Here is a 20,589-nt window from a genome sequence, read left to right as displayed (position 1 = left end):
TGGAAGTATTACTTCTCATAAGTTCTCTTGACCCCCCTTCCCTCTTCTCTTTCTGTATTTACTCCCCACTCTCCTGCTCTCCATCGTGGTGTTGTTGTCTGTCTTGTTTCTCATCTTCTCCCTGCCTTTCTGCTCTCTCTGGCTCCCTCTACAGGCTGCTGGAACTGCTGGAGCTGTTGTTTGACAAGTTCAAGGCAGTGGCCCAGGCTCACAGCGTGGTGTTGGCCCACCTGCAGCAGATTGCAGTGCAGTGCCCGGGCGGGGCCCACGAAGAGGGCATCAAACTCTATGAGCAGGCCGACGTCTCTGCCAAGATCCAGACGGTGCTGCAGGTCAGATATGAGCAACAGTGACAGAATAAATATTCCCAGACCACTGATGGATGTGCTCAGTCACATGAAAAAAAGGTCACTAAAAAGAAGTATTAAAACCCTAGCGATCAATTAAAAATGAAACTTTAAACATCAACAGTTATAAAGATTATATAGGAATCAAATGTTGGTGATATGTGTGGGGAAACACAAAGAAAAGTTTGCCATATCTTTCAGTCCGGTAGATTATGTATGTGTCTGTGAGCGAAAACGCGTATAATCTTCGAATCAAGCTTGCTTTCATGTATGGTATTATTCTTCTCTTTTAGTGTCCACTATATTTACCATTGCTACTTTAAGTACAGGGCCATATTGTAACACTCCATCTTATAACAAGATGCTTTCATGATGAACTCAGTGTTGTTTGTTTTGTCTACCCTTGCCGGCATACCCCCAGGCTTTTATTTGTCCTCCACTGCTGTGGAGATTTGTTCATCCTTGATTTATTTTCCATCCAGCACTTTTCTTAAAGCATTGATTTAATTCACCTTCTCTTACAGTAAATTAATCAGTAGAGAAACTGGCAGTGATGTGATGGATGGCATTCAATCTGTCGGCAAGAAGCAGCAAGAGAAAAAGACAGAAGAAGCTTGATTGCTTGGATTAATTTTAGGTTCTTTAATTGGCATGTATTTAGGATGGGTTCTTGCCCCCTGCTCCTGTTTGATTGGCTGAGGGGATGAGCAGCTGTTAAGCTGACCTATGGTGAGTCTCAGAGGAAAATCAGTGGCAGTTGTTGCTCTCAAAGCGATCTATCTGTGTGTGTGTGTGTGTGTGTGTGTGTGTGTGTGTGCGTGTGCGTGTGCGCGTGTGTGTGCGTGTCTCCCTATGTGTGTTAATACCCCAAATTTCCCTGATGCTCCATCGCTGTTAGACATTTTTCTGAAGCATTTCCCATGTGTTTAACCACATTTTAACGAGCCTGAATTTGTTAAAGAGGATGAGGTGCTTCTTCTTTAGATCTAACAGGCTTTTCTCACCTACCCATGACTTAGATGTATTGTATATACAAGATAGATAAGATCTTGATATCTTTTTTTAGGGCAGGAAAGTACAGCAGGAAGCAAATTTTCTCAGAGGACTGACCTGAATGCTTTGATAGTCACCATGGTGATCAATAGCAAGATCAGTAATCAAATGTGGGGTTTTGTTGATTTTGTTTTTTCTGCACAGACCAGTATTTTTACTGATCATTATAGTGTAAAAATAAATAAAAATGACAGAATGCTGTTGCTTAGTTAAATAGAAAGCCCATCTATTTCTGACTCACGCACTATGGCTCTTCTGCTTCCAGTAACTTGAGTTTTTTTTCCCCAGCTGGCATGCATGAATGCATAAATACAGGAGTGATAAGGTGTATGCATGTGTGTTTCTGAGGGTGTGATTGTGCATAGGCATGTACTGTAATAGCTCTGCTCTACCAGCGTAGTTATAGAAGGCATTAAGCCATTCCCCAGAATGCGATCACTGCCAACACCCAGTTGCCAGGGGCTCCACTCTCCCCTGTCTCTGCGATGTGAGATAATGTAATCTCTTGATTAGAATACTCATTACGTGAAATGAGGTTTTCTTATTCACTCACTCGTGTTATTATTTCCTGACCGATTGTATCAATATGAAGGCCCCTCGTCCATCCCACCCTCCTTCTTGCCCTTTCTCTCATCTCTTGCTTGTTCGTTCGTCTTTCTCTCCCACTCTCCATTTCCATTTCCCTTGCTCCTTCCTTCTTCAGCATCATTCCCGCTTTGAATTGCAGTCTCTCAGTTTCCCCAATACCTTGTGCATACCCCTCTTTGCTCCTTGTAATTTCCTTCTTAATCTCATTATCTTGCTTTCTTTTTCTCCCACAACTACCACGCTCCCTTTCACCCCCCTCATTTAGCCCACTCTGTCCTAGAGAGTCACATATCAGCAATGAGAGAAATTAAATTCCTACAGCTCCCACAGTGGCTCTGTTAAATTTTTATTGGATAGTTCTTATCTCACATCTTAAGACCCTCAAAGGGACAGGAACCTACACAGCATTGGTCAAAATTTGGTTACGATTTATGTTAGTCCTTCATCATGTATCTCTTTTCAGTTTGTTTTTCTTTAGTTCTGCAATAAGTACTGTAAGTCTTTTTTAAAATTCCCAAACATTAGTTCACTATTGCCTGCAAAACATGCAGTTTAAAAGTAATACGTCTATAACTGGTATGAAGGCTTGAACAGAAGAAGACTGTGTTTTAGAATCTTTTTTTCCCCCTTTACAGTTAAATCATTTGAATCACTGCCTGTCTTGCGCCTCTTACATATTGCAGTTCACATCTTTGACATGTACAGAAACCTCTTGGTAGGTGTTATTTTTTCCCCACTTTGAGAGGTGGAGAAACCAGGTTGACCTTTCCACATGACATACCAGCAGACAGATGCAAGAGCCGACAGAAACACCGGGTGCACCCAGTTACAAGGCCTCGGCAGAGAAGCGCTGTTTGTCAATGTGTGACTGAGGCCCGGCAGGCTTAGAATGGGGGAAAGTCAAGATTCATGTAATGGTTCTAATCCCTGTTCAGAAATGCTGGAGATGCTTCCGTTGGCTGTTTATTTCAGTGTGGATGTATTGATTCAAAGCATAAAAGACTGGATGATAATCAGTGGTATTGATGCTGGAAGGAGTGTTTTAATGCCACTTAACATTTTTTCAAGTTTCTGTTGAATGTGTGTGAGTATATCTATTGATTATTCACACCATTATTGAATTTACATTTCTTAGTATACACCACTGCATGCTTTTGCTACTCTTTTTTTCCTTTTTTCCCATCAGAAACTATCCTGTTCTTCAAAGCAGCCAGTTTTATCAAAGAAATCACAGTGACTGGAATATTTGTGTATGCATAAATGTTTAATATGCTTCTCTTTCCTCTTCAAAAAATACAGTATAGTAGCATCACACTATTAAGACAGTCTGTCAGCCTGGCAAGTTAAATGTGATGTTCTTTGAGTTAAAATGTTAGTCAGAACAACATTGGGTGCCAAGCAAGAAGCAAGAAAACCCACAAGTTTTTATTGAGTCATTAATGAGATGGAAGTCACAATACGTTATCAGGTAATTGGGTAACATGGTTCATAAAAGATCACAGTTCATAAACCCCTCCATGCATTCTTCATTAAGACTGCCCAGTGGGAGTGTTATTTAATGTATATTTGGCACAGCGCGTCTCTGGCTACTGATGTCCATCACCCTTTGACCTTGTTGGCTGTTTGGTTTGAGGCGTGCGAGTTTGTTAATTAGCTCGCCATTTGCGCATTCTGCGAGGATTTGTGGCTGGGTGACTGCTTGCCATGTACGTTGTCTGCTGCAAGTGTGTGACCAGAGTGCAAATGACACTTTTAATGAGTGGCTTCCTTTCTACTTTGAGCCCGCATTCAAAAATATGGATAGATGCTGACTATCTGCCTTCTGAAAGAACTGATTCCTCGATCATAGAAACTTCACCAGAGAGCTCGAACTTGTGCATATTAACATTTTTCTACTGTAGCAAGAGATAAGAAAGCGTGCAACAAGGCTGAGCTCTTTGAAGAGTAAAATTTTAAAAAGCAAACTTTGATAAAATTGACGCTTATGTACCTGTCCCTGCTTTAGAATACGCTTTGTGGTACTAAACAGTAAATTCCTCTCTCTCTCTTTGGTGCTTTGATTTTCCTGGGCTTTGGGGATATCTTTTAACACATTGCTTCCATCCATTTCTAACAGAAACGTCTCATATTAATAACTAATATTCCCTCCTATTTTCATGTATTCCTTATCACCTTCCTGCTCCTCTCTCTCTTATTTTGATTCAGTAGAGAGCCTATAGCTTAGTCTAAACTTGCTTCATACATGAATCATTTCATTGCCATATATTAACCCAGACAAAGGAGGGGTCTTTTGTTTGTGCCTAAAGATATATAAATATACAAGTGTCTTAAATATGCTGTGCCTGCTCTCGCCTCATCAACAGAGTGAAAACGAGGTGAATTGAACTGCCAGAGAGCAGCCAGAAGACAATGATCTCTTTTAATTAGATATGAAGCACAGACATTGCTATGTTGTTCTCGCCCAACATTTTAATCAATGTGTCACATTTATTCTGCCCTCCAAAGCGCTGTCATATTTACATATCGCTGGAGCGCAGTGAAGTCTACCGTCTCCTTGGTGTTGCATAGTTTCTCCTCTGTCAGCTACACACACCCCACCCCTCACCCCACCCATATCTACTACATCAAAATCACTGGAGACTTAATCAACTGCTGGTATATGTTTTTGCAATCATTTCCTTGCCTTGTTGATACATTTTATGACTCTGTGTTGCATATCATGTACCCTCAATATAATGTCCTGCACAGTAAACGCTATTAGATGTTGTAATGCGACTGGACTTGCCAGGTGTTTTTTACATGCACAGTTTTAAATCAGAGAATTCAGTGCTCTATTACCATTAGTATTTTCAGATATTCCCAGACATACAAGGTGCTATTTTGATGGCAAATAAAGAAACGCAAGTGTTCATATGTCACTTAAAACTAGGCTTAATTTACTGTGTAGTTACAATTAAAAGAATTCAGTAGAAGATTACAGTGTCAGTGAGCAGCAACACAGAGAATCTTATCTTTTAACTGAAAGGAAGTTCACCCATAATTTAGACCAATCATGGTGAATAGTAATGTCACTGGTCTATATTTAGTTTAATCTGCTTTGACTTATCCTTTTCTATTCAGTTAAAACATAGAGTAATCCTTGCCCTTTCAACATATTCACTGATAGTTTGACTATCTCATAGAAATTCAAATTAAAAGCAGGCACATTTTTCAAGGATAGTATCCATAGAAACAGCATTCAACACGTCAAACAATTCTATTATTCCTCTTTCTTCTTTGTTTAAAACAATAAATACACATATAAATGTTTTCATCATAAAAAACACATGCTTGGGATGCAGCAAGGACACAGAGAGAAATAAAATGGGTTTCAGTGAACACACAGGCACATCTTCTTTCCTCTGTCAACAAGATAGCCTTCAAAAGATTGACTAGATGTGGTACGCTCCAGGTGGGAACCCCCACTGGTTAGCGGTAGTTCAGTGCTACGAGAGTAGTTGTGGCTGAAGCTCTGTCAGAACTTGTGAAGGTTATTGAAGTTTCTGGAACACAATCAATACAGGGTGCATAAAGAACACTTTCTTTGACGGCCAAGGACACTCTGGGCTTTAACTTCAAGCTAGCAGCGAGGGATATCAGTCAATATGTTTTGTGACAAGACACCAGCCAAGGGATTTAGTGGGAAAATAGAGGATTTCAATAAAGCCTTGAGACAGGAAGAAATTATTGAGATTGTTCTCTCGGATGACTTAATAAGAAGTAGAGGATGGAAACAAGGAACGACCAAATTAAGTGATATTTATTTCTTTAATTTGAGCCAATTGACTGCCGAGTTCATCCAGTGACAAGTGCTCACCTGCAAAGCTTTGAGTGTTGCTCTCTTAATTGCACTGATTTGTTGGGTGTTAGGGCCCTAATGGACAGAATGGAGGATGAGTATACACTTTCTCTATGCACAAAGGGTGACATCAGGACATTTGGTTTGGAAGAAATAAATAGGAGTGCTGGTAATGAATAACAAAGGCAGACTTTGATGAGGCTTTTCTCCTTTTTTAATAGAACTTAGCTCTCAGCCCAGTGGACTGATTTAAGTTTGGGACGGGACCCAAACCACTCAAGTGCAGAACGAGATTGGTTGATTGATAGAATCACATTGAATAGTTGTGGTGGAAATGATTGTCTTTGTCAGGGCAGCCCTTGAGAGAGACATGAGTTTTGCACTCACACACATAACCCAAACACGCACACACACAACCCAAACACGCACACACACACACACTCGAGTTGATGTGAACTCTTGAGCTTAGTCTTAGTATCTGGTGTGAAGAGCCATTTTCCATGTCTCACATCTTTACATACCTCCCCTGCTTTCATGCACTGTATCACAGATTCACCCATGAATATTGATTTTTTTTCAGCCAGTTCTTTTCCTCCTCTCCTGTTTCTCATCAACTCTCTGTAACCTTCGAGTGGAAGTTACAATGGAAATTCTCTGAGCTAATTTAGTGTGGACATGCTGTTTTGCCTAAGTTATCAAGATCATTCTACACTTGCTAAGAGGATGCTTTGATGTTTAAGTGCCAGATTTTTGAACAAAGACGGAATGAACAAAGAGACATGAGTTTGTTTCCATCTGGTACTACGTCGATATTAAAGGTGTTGAGAGGGAGAGAGAGTGTGTTAACAATATATTTGCGTCCCCCGATAGCAGAGACAGTTTCGTCAGACGTTATCAGCGCTTCTGGTTTTTCTAAATTAGAACTGGCTGCCATTTGGAACCAGGCTCCGGGGGTGCAATCCCTAATTACTATTGTAGACCAATGACTTTGTTTGTTTTCGTCACTTGTGGATCCATGCTGTTTTGCACGGTGGTTGATGTGGTGCTCTGGGTGCAGTCACAGAGGCAGCTCTTGCTGCTGTTCATCATTCCTAAGCTGGCCGTGGCAGAGGGACCTCTCCCTCTCTGCATCACTTTTGTGTCCCCATTGTCTCCTCATTACAGTTTTGCACATGTCTCAATGTAACCCTGTCCTTCATCCTGTCTAATTTCATATTTTGGTCACTCTTATTCTTTGCAACACAATTCATTCTGTCCTTTCACCTTGTTTGTAATCCAACTCCTTTTGACTAATTCCTGATTTGTTGTCCTTATTTCTGATACTTCTTTGTCACTTTAAAAGTGCGCCTCACTGATGAGTTGTCCGGTCATCCACAGGTGACAGTAATAGGATCTAGGTCTCTTTGTTGCTGGAGTAATAGCAATTTTAATGAGACTTGATATGCTTGACCTGGTGGGTAAGAGGGAGGAGGAAGGAAGAAAGGGGAGATTGTCTTATTCACTGTATGGAAGTCCGGTACATCCAGGTCTTATGAGTAGTCGTGTTCCATTGTTTTATTAGTGATTAGAAGACTAGCACAATCTTCCATAAATAGGAGGGATAACTTTGTATCAAACAGAACAAATATCTTATATATATTATTTAATTTAATGTATCAGACGTATTCATTCTGATACAAATCTGTGTCCATAAAATGCAGTTACAGCACATTATTACAGAACTTTGAACTTTACTTGTAGGAGACAGACCACCAACACTAAAGCTATCCCCACCTGTAATGTTTTTTATGGTGCAACATTTAGTAGATTACTGGCCACCTGAGATGTAGGTATCAGTTAAATAATAGTGTGCACGATTCCCAGCTATATTTGCAATATTCGATGCCAGGCAAGTAGCAGGGGAGTGCAGTGTGCGTGATAATACTTGTGGGTGTAGTTTACGTGTAACAAGTAAAGAGTGTAGTTTGCTAATATTAAGTCCCTTGGTGACTTAAATGAAATAAGATGTTGCCGTGATGCATTTGTAATTGTAATACAAAAACTAAGACATTTCTTTTCTGTCTTCCGTTTCTGAAATTGTTCTGTTATTCTCATAATTAGGTAATTCAATACAAGAAGATATATTTAGTCATTGCCATCCTATCCACTTGTAACAAGAAAACACACAAATCTGCAGTAGTTTAGATTTGCAGCAAACTTTGTTAGGAACAAACACGTTATCGAGCACTTGTTATCGAGGCAGCTTTGAGGTGACATTAACAAAAACTTTTGGTGTTATTAGTTCTGTAACTTGGTTTGCTGCTGATTGGAGGTAGATTTGTGAGACTGTCTACAAAAGGCTTGTGTAGTGGTGGGGAAACCAACCCTCTTTGTTTAGCTTCACTTAGAGGTGTTGAATCAGCAACAACTGGATATTTAACGTGGTCTCTTGTGCTCTGTCCTTGTCTTCTTTACTTTTCTCTTCCTGTTCCCATTCTCTCTTTAGCATTCTGTTCAATGTTCATTCTCCACCTATAATCCTTTGCTCTTTCTATTCTCCCCAACTCTTTCCCACCTTTATCTCTCCCTCCTCCTTTTCTCTCCTTCTGTGTTACTTTCTGCCTCCCGTTCCTCTCTCCCTCTATCTTTCTCTCTGTCCTAGCAGTCCAATTAATTGCCTCCAAAGTTCACTCTGTCTCTGGGCTAATGCAATTTAAGTAGGGTCGGAGCCCCTTCATCAGCCCAGTGCTGGCATTTCATTAAGTCTACTTGGGCGTTAGCTTGCAAGCAAGTGGGGGTTTCGCTCCATCAGCTCATCATTAGTAATTAATACACTGATAGGATTAGCTGCAGCATGAGGCTAGTGGCAAGTGGAGGCCCTGGTGTTGGCAGTTGGAGAGGGCGTGTGTGATATGGCCTTCAGCGCTGCCTGCAATGTGGGGAAATGTGTTAGAGAGTAATTACATGTGTGGTAGAAGATTGTGGGCATGTATTTAACTTGCATATTTATATGAACATTTGTGACCACGTGCTATGACAACCGGCTCATTTAACTTTACACCAGAACGATTTTAAGTTACAAAAGAGATTTTATTATTTTATTATCTTTTTATTATATTTTTTGTTGCAATCCATCTGAATGCACTTATCAATATGATTCTGTTTTTCAAACAAAACATTTTCCACAGCATACCTGCTTATGCATTATTTTTTCATGGATGTGCACTTGCATACATGTGTGAGCACTTGGATTAACGTCTAGCATGTGAAGGCTTTCCCATGCGTGACGGGGGGGGCTCTCCCTAGTTTTAATTACATCATTATGGTCGGGATGGATCTCCATCTGCTTGGCCATTACTCCTGTACCATTCTGGGCTGACCCACACGGCGCCTCAGAATTAGACACACACAGGCTAAATGGCCCTGCTAAATTATGAAGCTATTAGATATGGGAGGCTATTTTAGAACATACGTATTCACACAGAGAGAGGAATGAAGAAGGGTGAGAGAGAAAGGGGACGATGAACTGAGGTAGACAGAGCAACAGAGAGAAAATAGAAATGTGAGAAATGAGAGACGAAGCACTAAGAGATTTTGAAAAATGAGAGCCAATGAAAGCAACAGAGGGAATGTGCAGATAGAATGATCGAGTAGAGGAAGTTAACTTTCTCTGTCTGGCCAGAGTTTCAATGTGATTGTCCTCAGCTATTGTTAGAAGTTGATAAGATTTTTATGAGGCATGATAAGACATTGATGGATTTCACCATGGATCATGCAGACAGATGAGGGAAATGGAGGAGAAGAATTGTTACGGCGGTCATCAAAAGCACCCAGTCATGTCAGTGGCCTTTCTCTACCTCAAAGTTTGGATTTTCTTTTGTTTTTCCGGATTGGCTTTGTAGACGGTGTCTTGCCATAAATTGCAATACATTGTAATACTACAAGCCACGCTAAATACAAAACCTACTGCTAGGGATGCCCACAGCTGATCCGCTAGATATGTATCTCTGCTGAACAGGACATTTTTAATTGCAATTTTACATTAAATGTAATATGAATAGAAACAGAGGAATAATTCAGCAAATTATTCTTGGAACAATACAACAAAAATGAAATGGAAATGTTGAGAATGAGTGCTTGTATCACCAACGTGGCACAAGTACAGATACAATCAAAGTGACACTGGAGTTAGATAAATTGTTTCTATAAGCACTTCAATAAGGATAATGATCCAAACCCCATAGGAAACATACTGACTTTTTGCAATTCCACACTACAGTTATGGTTGGTTGGTTGGTTATGATTGTGCTTTAAAATATCACATCATGTGTCAGTGGACCTATTACCAGGAAATGGTCTTGGTTTCTTGTTCATCTCTGTGCTTCATGGACATTTAGTGTCACGTAGACAGACAATGAACATTCACAATTTTGGCACTTGAGTCCATTAGACCGACTTGACTGTGTGACCCATCATTTTTACTGACTTGGAAGCAAAGTGTCACCAATATAGAGGTGCTAGATATTAATTTGTAAGAAAATGATTGTAATTACACACTTTTTATTTTTCATTGAAAATATTACTCTTGTTCCCTTCAAATTGTTTGCAGAAAACAGCAGCCATAGAAAATGTGTGTCTTACACAAACACACGTAGGATGCACCAGCATGTGCATGGAGAGACAGAGATTGAACCCATGTGACGAGGCTGAAGGACAATCTCCCATAAATATAGTGCTGAGGGACTTGATTCCTTGATTCTTCTGCTTTTGAGCTTTTGACCTAGTGCTCTGTGTGTTGTTTAGGTTCTGCTGATGGAGTATCTGGATGTGAAGAACAGTCGCAGTGCCACAGAGCCGTCGGCTCAGCTCTCCTATGCCAGCACTGGCAGCGAGTTTGCTGCCTTTTTTGCGAAGAAAAAACCACAGCGTGCCAAGCAGTCGCTCTTCAAGTAAGGATCACACCCTTTGCTCTCTGCCTGGTGCTGGACCAAATATTAGAAAAATTAAATAATATATTGCTCAGTGTCAGCTTTTTTTTTTTCCTGTTGCATTGTCTGTTGTACTGTTGTGTCTCGTTCCCACTTGTTGAACCTTATGTCTGTTGTAGGTTTGAATCATCATCCCATGCCATCAGCATGAGTGCCTACCTGAGAGAGCAGAGACGAGAACTCTACAGCAAGAGTGGAGAATTACAAGGTGAGGATGGGGGTAGAGGGATGAACTGAGAAATGGAGAGCAGAGAAAGAGAGAGGGGGTGCATAAGACTCATGAAAAGCTGGATTGGAGAAGTGAAGTGAAGATGGGTGCAAGGATAGTGAGATGAAGGAAGGGAAAGAAACATGATGACAGAGCAGAAGGTGTGAAAGGTATTGACAGAACAGTGAGAAAGGGGAAGTATGACAGAGAAAGAATAATAAATTGGGCAATGTGGAGAGAAAAGAGCAGCAGGAACATAGAGCGAAGGTTGAGGTCAGTTGGAAGGATGAAAAGAAAGACCCGACCCGAGTAAAGAGAACTACAAGCTTATTGAACAGACAGAAATAATGGGTGAGTGCAGATAGATACATGAGTAGAGTGAGAATGTGAAGAGATGGAAAACAGGTGTGTATCTTGCCTTAAGTGGGAACAGGATAGAGAGAAGGTGGAGGGAGGTGAGGGTGATGGGAGTTGGGGCAGGGGTGTGGAGGGATCCAGCCATAGAGTGATGGAGGGATTTGGGGAGATGGAGAGATGGAATGAGAGCATGACGGAGCAGCATAACAAAAGGTGCCGTGGAGATGGGAAGGGCACCTTGCAGGTCGAGAAGTTCTACTTAGGAAAAGAAAGGCAGACAACAGCAGTGTGGAGAGGAAAAATGGCGATAGAGAAAGAGATTGACGAGAAGCAGAGAGCAGGGTGACTTTGCAGAGTCCGCCTACAGGGAGAGGCCTTGAAAACCTCTCACTTACACACACACACACACACACACACACACACACACACACACAGAATAGCACAGTGAGTGAGCTGCACAGCCAGACCCTGGAGAGTCTAAGCTGTTCTACTGCTTCCTACTTCTTCTGCTTCACTCTCTCTCTGGCTCTCTGTTTCTCTGCCTATAACCTTGAGGTTTCAATCAGCAGTGCCTGACAGCGCTGTTTGTCTGCTACTATTCTGTCTTTCACACCAAGCTCCTCATTGACATTGTTTGGATGAAATAGAAAAGGTAGGAGATGGAGCGAGACAACAACCGTAAAGTGCTTTTAATCTGCAAAACAAATGCAAAAATCCTTTGACAGTATCTGCATAACTAATTATGACTTTTGAGGGTAAACTATTTGAATAATGTTGCATTAATTTGGCTTCGCTAACTTAAAAATAAGCAAATGACTGGCTTGAATGGCAACTCTAAAAGACATTTCAATGCAGGCTGTACTTCACTCATGCAGTAGCTCGCCTGTAAATGTATGCAAAATGTACTGCCTCAGCTCCCCCTGCCACAAAAAGAACAGCATTGATTAACTGTGGATAAAGGAAAAGCCCAAATGGTCCTCAAATAACAGCTCACTTTTTTTCCTCTTCCATCTGTCGGCGCCGCAGAAAGAAAGGAGGGAAACATTTTTTTTTGACTGGCTGAATGCCTCGGAGCGTTTATAAGAAGATGAGATTTCTCTGGGCTTTCATTTCACCTGTCACAATGCGTAGCACCGGCCACAAGCCTAGGCCAGGGTCTGAATGGCTGCAAAGAGATTGAAGGAGTAAGAAATCATTTAGAAAGTGAAATAAGTCGGCTGTGATGGAGGGAGGGGAAAGATGGATAGAGGGAGGGATGGAGGTAGAGGAAGGTTAAAAGTCATTGTTTTCATCAGGGTCCAGCGAAGAAGCCATTAAGAGATTTCTGAAGGAAGAAATTAGAAAAATATGTATTGAGACGGTGTGGAAAGGGACTTTTTCTCTCTCTCTTCAAATTAAACTTGCTGTAGGAAGGGAGGGAGAGGAAAGGAGTTAGAAATGAGAGATTGAGTTGATGAGTTCTTCTGGCTGCGGGATTACTCAACACTTAAAGCTTAGTCATGTGTGTCTCTTAGTCTCTCTACTTGGAGTTTCCTGAACTCTTTTTTTTTCCCTCAACGGTCTGCTTCAAGTCAATATAGTTATTAACTCAGAGGCTCACCAACACAGCCTTGGAAATAAGAATTTGATTGTTCGTCTTAAATCCAGCTATGCACCGTTAACGAAGGAATAAAAGTGGTTGTGCACTAGTACAAAGTCAGATGTTTGTGTAGTGTTTGCACAAGCCTTTGCTATATTTGCTGCATTTTGTACTTTTGTGAATTATACTTCATACTGATATCAAAATGTCTGACCGGTTGCAGTATGTCACGTATCTTCAGGTTCCCAGATCTTTAAGTATGAATCAGAGCAGTAGTGTTTGTATAGAATATGTAATGATTTTCTGACCTATCCAGACTCGCATATCTCTAATGGGTTTGAAATTAATCTGTAATATCTGTAACTGATGTCTCCTGAGTGTTGTAAGGACCTGCCATATATCATTACACACATGCAGAGAGCTACACAGGTGCCTATTCACATGCCTCACATACACATGCAAACACTCTGGGACTTAATTGCTTGCCTTCTCCACTAAAGCTTGTCTCGTACACTTCAATTATTGCAATGCTTTATCTGAAGACTTCATCACTGCTCCATAAGTAGCCACATCTGGAATATTTGTTCTGAACGTATGTGGTGAGTTAAAGCATGAATACAGTGTTCATATATACAGCAGATTGTCCGCTGTCTGTCTGAATGTGTATATAAGGTTTGTGGGTGTGTTTCTGTTTCTGTCATTGGCAAACCACTACTTCAGAATCACAGAACCTCATCCAGATTCAATCAAATTCCCTATGAATAATTTATGAAAATAACAATTTTCCAGCTATGGATGTGTTACCATGCCCCCATATTCCTCTGCATGTTTCCCAACCACTAGACTTTTACGTCCTTGCCCTCTGCTTTTTTATTGCCTCTCTATGGTGTGCATAGGCAGCGGACGATTCGGAGCACCCCAGTGGTCATCTGGGAGTGTGAATATATCTCAATAACTACTGCAGTCTTGAGCCACGCCGAGCCAGTAATGCATTTACAGCATTTTTTTGATTTTATTTCTCTTTGTGTCACGTCCGTTCATTGTGTTTTGCGCGATATTGCCTTGCCCCGGGGCACGTTTGAAGTGACACCCCCGCCCCCACATGTGACAGCCGTACACAAAGCCTGCCTATCACCACACACTTGCCCCAGATATGCACGTAAACAAATACTACACACTTCAGACTTTCCCCGCAGGCACGCACATATACTCCCATTCCCAACTCTCTCCCACCTCTGACCTCCCTCCATTCCTAAGATGTATTCATAATCAACTCGGTTCCAAATCTATTTCACACATTCCCTGTTTTCCCTTTGATATTCAAATAGACTTGTTCACAGGGTGTCCGGCAAACAAAAAGAACAGTCTGGCTGGAGTCCCCTACGCAAGCAATCTAGTTACAAACGGCTCTCTCTCTGCCAGCCCCTTTATACCTAATGCTCGGTCTGAGGTAGAGAAAAAAAGCCTATGCTGTATTAGGCGCTTCTTTTTTGTGTATAATAGCATCATGTTCCCATGAGACGAGGAGGAGGAGGAGGAGGAGGAGGAGGAAGAGAAAGAGGAGGAAGAGAAAGAGAGTGACTGCTGGGGGCGACCAGAAGTGGTGTTCCTTGTCAAGCTGATTTGTACGCCCCGATGGGGAGGGGAGGGAGGTGCAAATGGAAAAATGTCCAGTGGGAGACACGGGTGGAGGTGATGGTGGGTGGGATATCAGGGGTGGGGCTAGCAGATGTTGATAGCCACATGTTCACAGAAGTGTATGTGTGTGTATGTGTGTGCATGTCTCTGTTTGTAATGTGAAGTAGCAGAAACATCATGTTCCTGCCAAGTGATGTGTGATGTTACACACTCTGGCCAAACTGGGATTGTGATTGCTGGGGGTAGAATGTGTTATGTTATGGGGAAAGTCATTTTTTCTGAAAAGAGCTTTAAAGAGACAAATCACCCTCATTGACTGCCCCCAAAAAACAGCATACACCACCTATCAACCTTATTCTACACCAACACTTTCAGATGAATTCCTCACTCTTTTTTCCAGTCTTAATTTGTTGTAATTTGTTGTAAAGATTCAAGGATAATGATTGTTTATTCACCTGGTGGAGAGATCACTACTTGACTTCTGCTGACCTTGCAATTATGATTCATCATATTCATAAACGAACTTTAGATGGAACTGAGCTCTGTCGGTGAAAAAGTCAATAATTATTATAGGATTATGACGCTGGAATGTCGAAGACTCCTGCTTAGCTGCCTCTCATTTTTATTCACTTCTTGCTTTCTTCCATGTACACTGATGCTCTGTCAAGATTTGATGGTTCATGCTCATATTTCTCTACTGAACTTTTTCTTGCTCTTTGCCACATGCGTGGGTGTCTCAACATGGAAGACTCAATAACAAATCAAAAACAGATCATAACCAAATTAAATCCTGTCAAAGTAAAAAATGTGTTGTATGTTCATATGGACCCACCATAAGTAAAGGTCAGTTAAATGATTTAAATAAATCCTACATATTTATATTATCATGGTTCTCAAAAGAAATACAATTGTACATGTGAAAGACGAGATTAGACTAAATATGTACTCCCCCCCCAGGGTTCTTAGCTCTTGTGTATGAGCAAAAATAATTGTACTTGACTGTAGAGTTGGATTTCTTTTTTTTTAAACTGCCAGTCCTCAGGCCAGTCCAAACTCTAAATGACTTACCTAATGTCTCTCTTCCAAAGCTTCCAAACTACAGTTTTGCTCCTTGGTGCAGCAGACTGAATTCGATAGGTACAAATTATATAAAGGAGGTAATATTATATTCACTAATAATTTACAACTATGTAGTATGTTTCTGAAGAACTTCTGAAACATTATCCCATTCTCAGAGTTAAGACAATTTAGGGAAATAAACACACAGCACAGGAACCATTTCCTTAACTTAAAGACAATACTACTTTTCAGTGACTTACCCTACAGCAAAGGGAAGACGAAGAAAATATGGATTAACATGTTCATAGTCTTCTCTATATACAGAATATTCACCATGTGTCCTTTAAATGGCCATTATTCTGAATAGAACATAACCCACGAAGCTGAGTGATGTAGAAAAAGCACATGTCAATCAATGACTGATGAGGGCTTTCACATTCGTCAGATGCGGGGTTGTGTGCGTACGCTATGCAAGGTATGCATGCCATGTTATGTCATATATGACATGTACGACATGCTGTAATTGAATGACATGTTGTAACCAGTTGAGTTCTCTACCTGCAGGAATGTCACTAGAAAATGACGTTTCTCCTCTTGCTCAGGTGCCAGACCTTTATGAATCGCTTAGTTCCAGCAGCAACATAACTGTGCTCGTAGATAAAATGCAAGGTACCTCTGTTACCTGACAGGCCATTACTGTGAAAAGCCTTTATTTGTGTTCAGCATGAAAGCAAATATGGAGCAGCTCTGCATATTGTGGAAAACCGGCACACATACACACACACACACACACACACACACACACACACACACACACACACACACACACACACACACACACACTACTGCAGAGGTCCTACTGTAGCTCTCAGTAGCTTGGGCTCATCATGTTCAATTTACTCATACATAGATTTCAGCAAGGTTGATTGGTTAAACATTAGAGATGTGATTCTCCTCCTCTTCCGAGACACGCACATGCACACCATACACACACATACACACATAAATGCAGTGTTTGGTTCTCATCTGCTGTGGGACCAGTGATTGAATTACAGTAGCTCTGGTGCTGAAATTAGAGTGAAGCATGGAGACAGTGTGGAAAATGTACTGTGGCTTGTAATAATAATTTACTTTTTACTGTATTTGTACCTCTGCAAGCCCCTGGTTAGAAAACTGAAGGATAGAAGCATGATAATGGAAAAGACATTGCAGGCGGTTATTTAAAGACTGATATTAGAGTTGCCAGTGTTTGATTCACTGTTGTTATGTCATACGGACATATTAAAAGTAAGCTTTTTACAGAATTAATGCTAGTACATTGCACATTGCACCCTGTTTTTTCTGTTCGTTTAGCCATTGAGGCTCTCCACTTTAAGACAAAATGTGAATCATAGATGGTTATCCAAACACAAGCCAGCAGCACCTGCTGGAATATCTTGGTACGAGCCCAGGAGTAAAACTGGATGTCAACCAAAATTACTCCTGCATTAACCAAAGCAAAGCACCACATTAAACACCTCATGCACGTCTCATTCAGTTATTTCTGATTCTCATTGCCAAACGTCAGACATGGCCAGTGTCTGCAAGCTATAGGCAAGCATATCTTCACATAATCAAAACGTAAACTGCTGTATCTCATTAAGACCTACTGAGATAAAACATAAACATGGCCAAAGGTTAGAATTATGAGATTTTCACATCTTCACACCAACTGCCTGGCGAGGTGACGCACAGATAAGTCAGACATTAAATGCAGTGAGAAAATGGAAACGGTTAGATTAGAAATGACAGGGGGATGCAGAGGACAACAGAAGGAGAACAGAACAAGGTTGTAATAGTTTACACAGTGCCGACATTTAATCAGAGAGAAAGAGCTTGGTGTATTTTCCCAACCTGAGGCTAATTTTTAATCAGCATTGGTCTTGTCATTATTGGCGGCTTTGACTGTCACCTCTGTGTTTACTTTTAATCTCAGACCTGCTGATTGGAGAAGATGGAGGGATGAACAAATGAAAAAGGGAGGGAGGGAAGGAAGAAGCGCACATGGGTCTTGAGACTGTAGAGACCTTGGCAACTGTACCGTAGCAGCTTCACTGGTAACCAGACAGATACACACACACCTCCTGCTTTCCCAGCATGCAACAGGTTCTTCCGGTAAAGAAGAAGGTGTGCATTGTGCTGTCAGATTTCCTGCTGGGTCCAATCAAAGATTTGATGACACGTGGGTTTCTGCCCCATTAGTTTTCCTGGTCTTTATACACACACACATATGCTCATGTGTGTACTCAATCATTCATACGTAATTTTTTGTTATGGTTGACAGATTCAAGAGATCATCGCAGTAAAGAGTGTTTTTAAACCCTTGATGATTGGAGTGAGCCCGGTGATGCTGTTCTTTTCTCAATATATAAAAAATTACCCGGGACAGATTCTGTAAGAGGTGCAGTTAAACAAAACCTAGTGTTTTTAGAGAATATGTTATAATCTATGACTTTCTCTTTTAAGGATGATACAGACGCGTGTCAGTTGTCTGTTTTCTTCCTGGTGGTGTTCGTGCACCGTCTGTATAGTTTGATATATAAGGGATGGTGTTGCCGGCCGCTAATTCCTTCTGATGAGGTATGAAAACAACCTTTTCACATACTATCTCAGAAGAATTAAGTTGTAGCATCTGTTGTTTGCTGTGTGACATGTTTTAGCCATACTAGCTGGACAGCAATGTCGGTCTGTCGGTACGACAGTATGTACCGTCGGATGGTTGGTTGGTCCAGTTCTTTGTTCCAGACTGAGACAACTCAGTGCAGTGCATTTGCATTTAGATCAAAATACCACTGTGCCAAAGTACGGCCTCACAGAGCCGTTAGCATGGCTGTAGACTCTTAGTCTTTTTTATGTGAAAATAAAAACCTTGAATATGTTACAACTTTTGGAAGTCCGTACAAAGCTTATTTTCCAACATTTCCACCACTTGCCAACAGATTGAAACTGCTGTCATTGCTTAAGTTTGAAAGACAACCAACTGACATTTCCAGCTGTTCAAAGGGGTTTTTCCCCTTAAAATGTCCCCTATTAAGAAGACTCTTCCTCATGTCTCAAAAGAGATATTTACAATTAATATTCAGTCTGCTGCTGGAGTGCATTGTTGTCATGCCACCACTGACAGATGTGCATTCATTAAACTCAAGACCACAGAGACTCATTGTATGCCACAGTGACACTTTTAATAATTAATCCGACTCAATTTACACCTGAATTTATTTATACTATCATTTATTTATACCGTTTATTCTTGGCTGAGGGGTGGATTTGGTCTCCTGGTTGGTGGAGCAGCAGATACCATCCCATCAAATTAATTTTAATAATAGAAGGCTCTCATTAAGACCCAATCAGACATGAAGACATTCTGAGTGGAATTGGATGCCCTGAATTGACCAGAGACTCATACATTATTGACGCGGAAATTGTTCTTATTAAATCAGCAGGTTTCTACTCTGTGAATATGTAGCCGACTGCTAGTCGGATTCTTTCACAAGCTTACACTCGCGTGTTTAAATGCATCTGATTTGTACACTGAGAATATTACCTGAATTGATCACTCTCTAACTCATTTTCATAGCATAATAGCTGCAGACAAATGAGGCCATTGAAGTTGAAAATTGGATTATTTTATATGGTGCTTTCTGTTTCCACAATTTAGCTTGAAATGTGCAGTGCTGGCTAACGGCACAGATTAGGGGCCTCAATCAAAGGAAGAGCGCTGCCTCACTCGACACAATGGCTGTACATACTGTGGAGAGGTGCAGATATTGCAGAATCCTACCAGTCCAATTTCAACTCTGAGTGTTGTAGGAGTACTTGAAAGATTATGTCCAAAAGTGTTTGTTTGAGCGTGTTTGTATTTTGATGTTAAATTCTGCTCGTGCTGTCTTGACCAGCACAGCCAATTATTTTCACTTTTGTGAGCCTACGTTGTATGTGTGTGTGTGTGTGTGTGTGTGGGACATGATTGTGAGTCAATTACACCAATCACCCAGTCGCCCTCCTGCCAGTCCCAATCAGAATCTAGCCAGAGCGATCACAGGTGTCTTTGATCCTCTTGAATTGACACAAACACAAACCCAGCTAGACACAGGCTGTAAACGAGAGATTACAACTGTGATTACAATGTTTGCATGCATGGCTATTGTATTCAGACATATAAACAAACACAGTTTATACACAATAAGGATTTTTATGTTTGCAGGACTGAATATTTGAAAGGCCAGCTAAAGGCCAAGACTTTATGTACTGTACAATAAATTATGAAACTATAAATCCTATATGTAAGGATGATACAACATTATGGCGATGTCAATATGTAGTAATCTGTACTATCATAGAAACAGTTCATCCCATCTTCATTTCAATTTAGCTTGACCTAATATTTATTTAGACATGAGAACTGTGAAACATGGTGTCTCAATATGAGAATTTTGTCATAGTACAGTTCTATGGAGAGATGATAATAGCAAGCACACTTAACATATATCAAGAAAAGTCCATGTTAGTACCAAGATGTTTTATAAATATTTGCACATTGAGCCCACATATTATTATCATCTACATATGTGGTAGTACATGTAGACACATCCACCGTCAAACAAGGAATCCTGAGTATTTGGACTAACTTGCCACTGTCCTTTTTTCCATACAGGCACACACACTTAAATTGTGGACACAAAACAGATTCAAACCACTTGTAAATTAGGGATTATGACTTTTTCCCCGTCTGTCTGGATTTCCTCATCTCACCCTCTCTGACACACTCGCAGATGCATACAGAAGCACGCTGGTCCCAGGAGACGTTGGAGTGTGTTAAAGAAGGCATCACACGTTCATTCTTTGCCTGCCTAAATCTGGGCAGGGCCGGAATTCATCACAGGATCAAACCCGTTTCTCATCAAACCCAGGAAAGT

At 40.9% G+C, this 20,589-nt stretch overlaps 1 protein-coding gene across 1 annotated transcript in view; it reads left to right on the top strand.

The window, feature by feature from the left end:
• exoc4 (exocyst complex component 4) overlaps positions 1 to 20,589 on the top strand; it is a 106,497-nt gene that overhangs the window by 15,711 nt on the left and 70,197 nt on the right. The window contains exons 9-11 of the mRNA XM_070928912.1: positions 155 to 332; positions 10,609 to 10,754; positions 10,913 to 11,001. Of these exons, the coding sequence (XP_070785013.1) occupies positions 155 to 332; positions 10,609 to 10,754; positions 10,913 to 11,001 (413 nt within the window). The remainder of the gene's footprint in view (positions 1 to 154; positions 333 to 10,608; positions 10,755 to 10,912; positions 11,002 to 20,589) is intronic.

Source organism: Enoplosus armatus, chromosome 22, assembly GCF_043641665.1.
Source record: "Enoplosus armatus isolate fEnoArm2 chromosome 22, fEnoArm2.hap1, whole genome shotgun sequence".
NCBI lineage: Eukaryota > Metazoa > Chordata > Actinopteri > Centrarchiformes > Enoplosidae > Enoplosus > Enoplosus armatus.
Note: the sequence above shows the minus strand (reverse complement) of the source record. Positions and strands in the feature narration are given on the sequence as shown.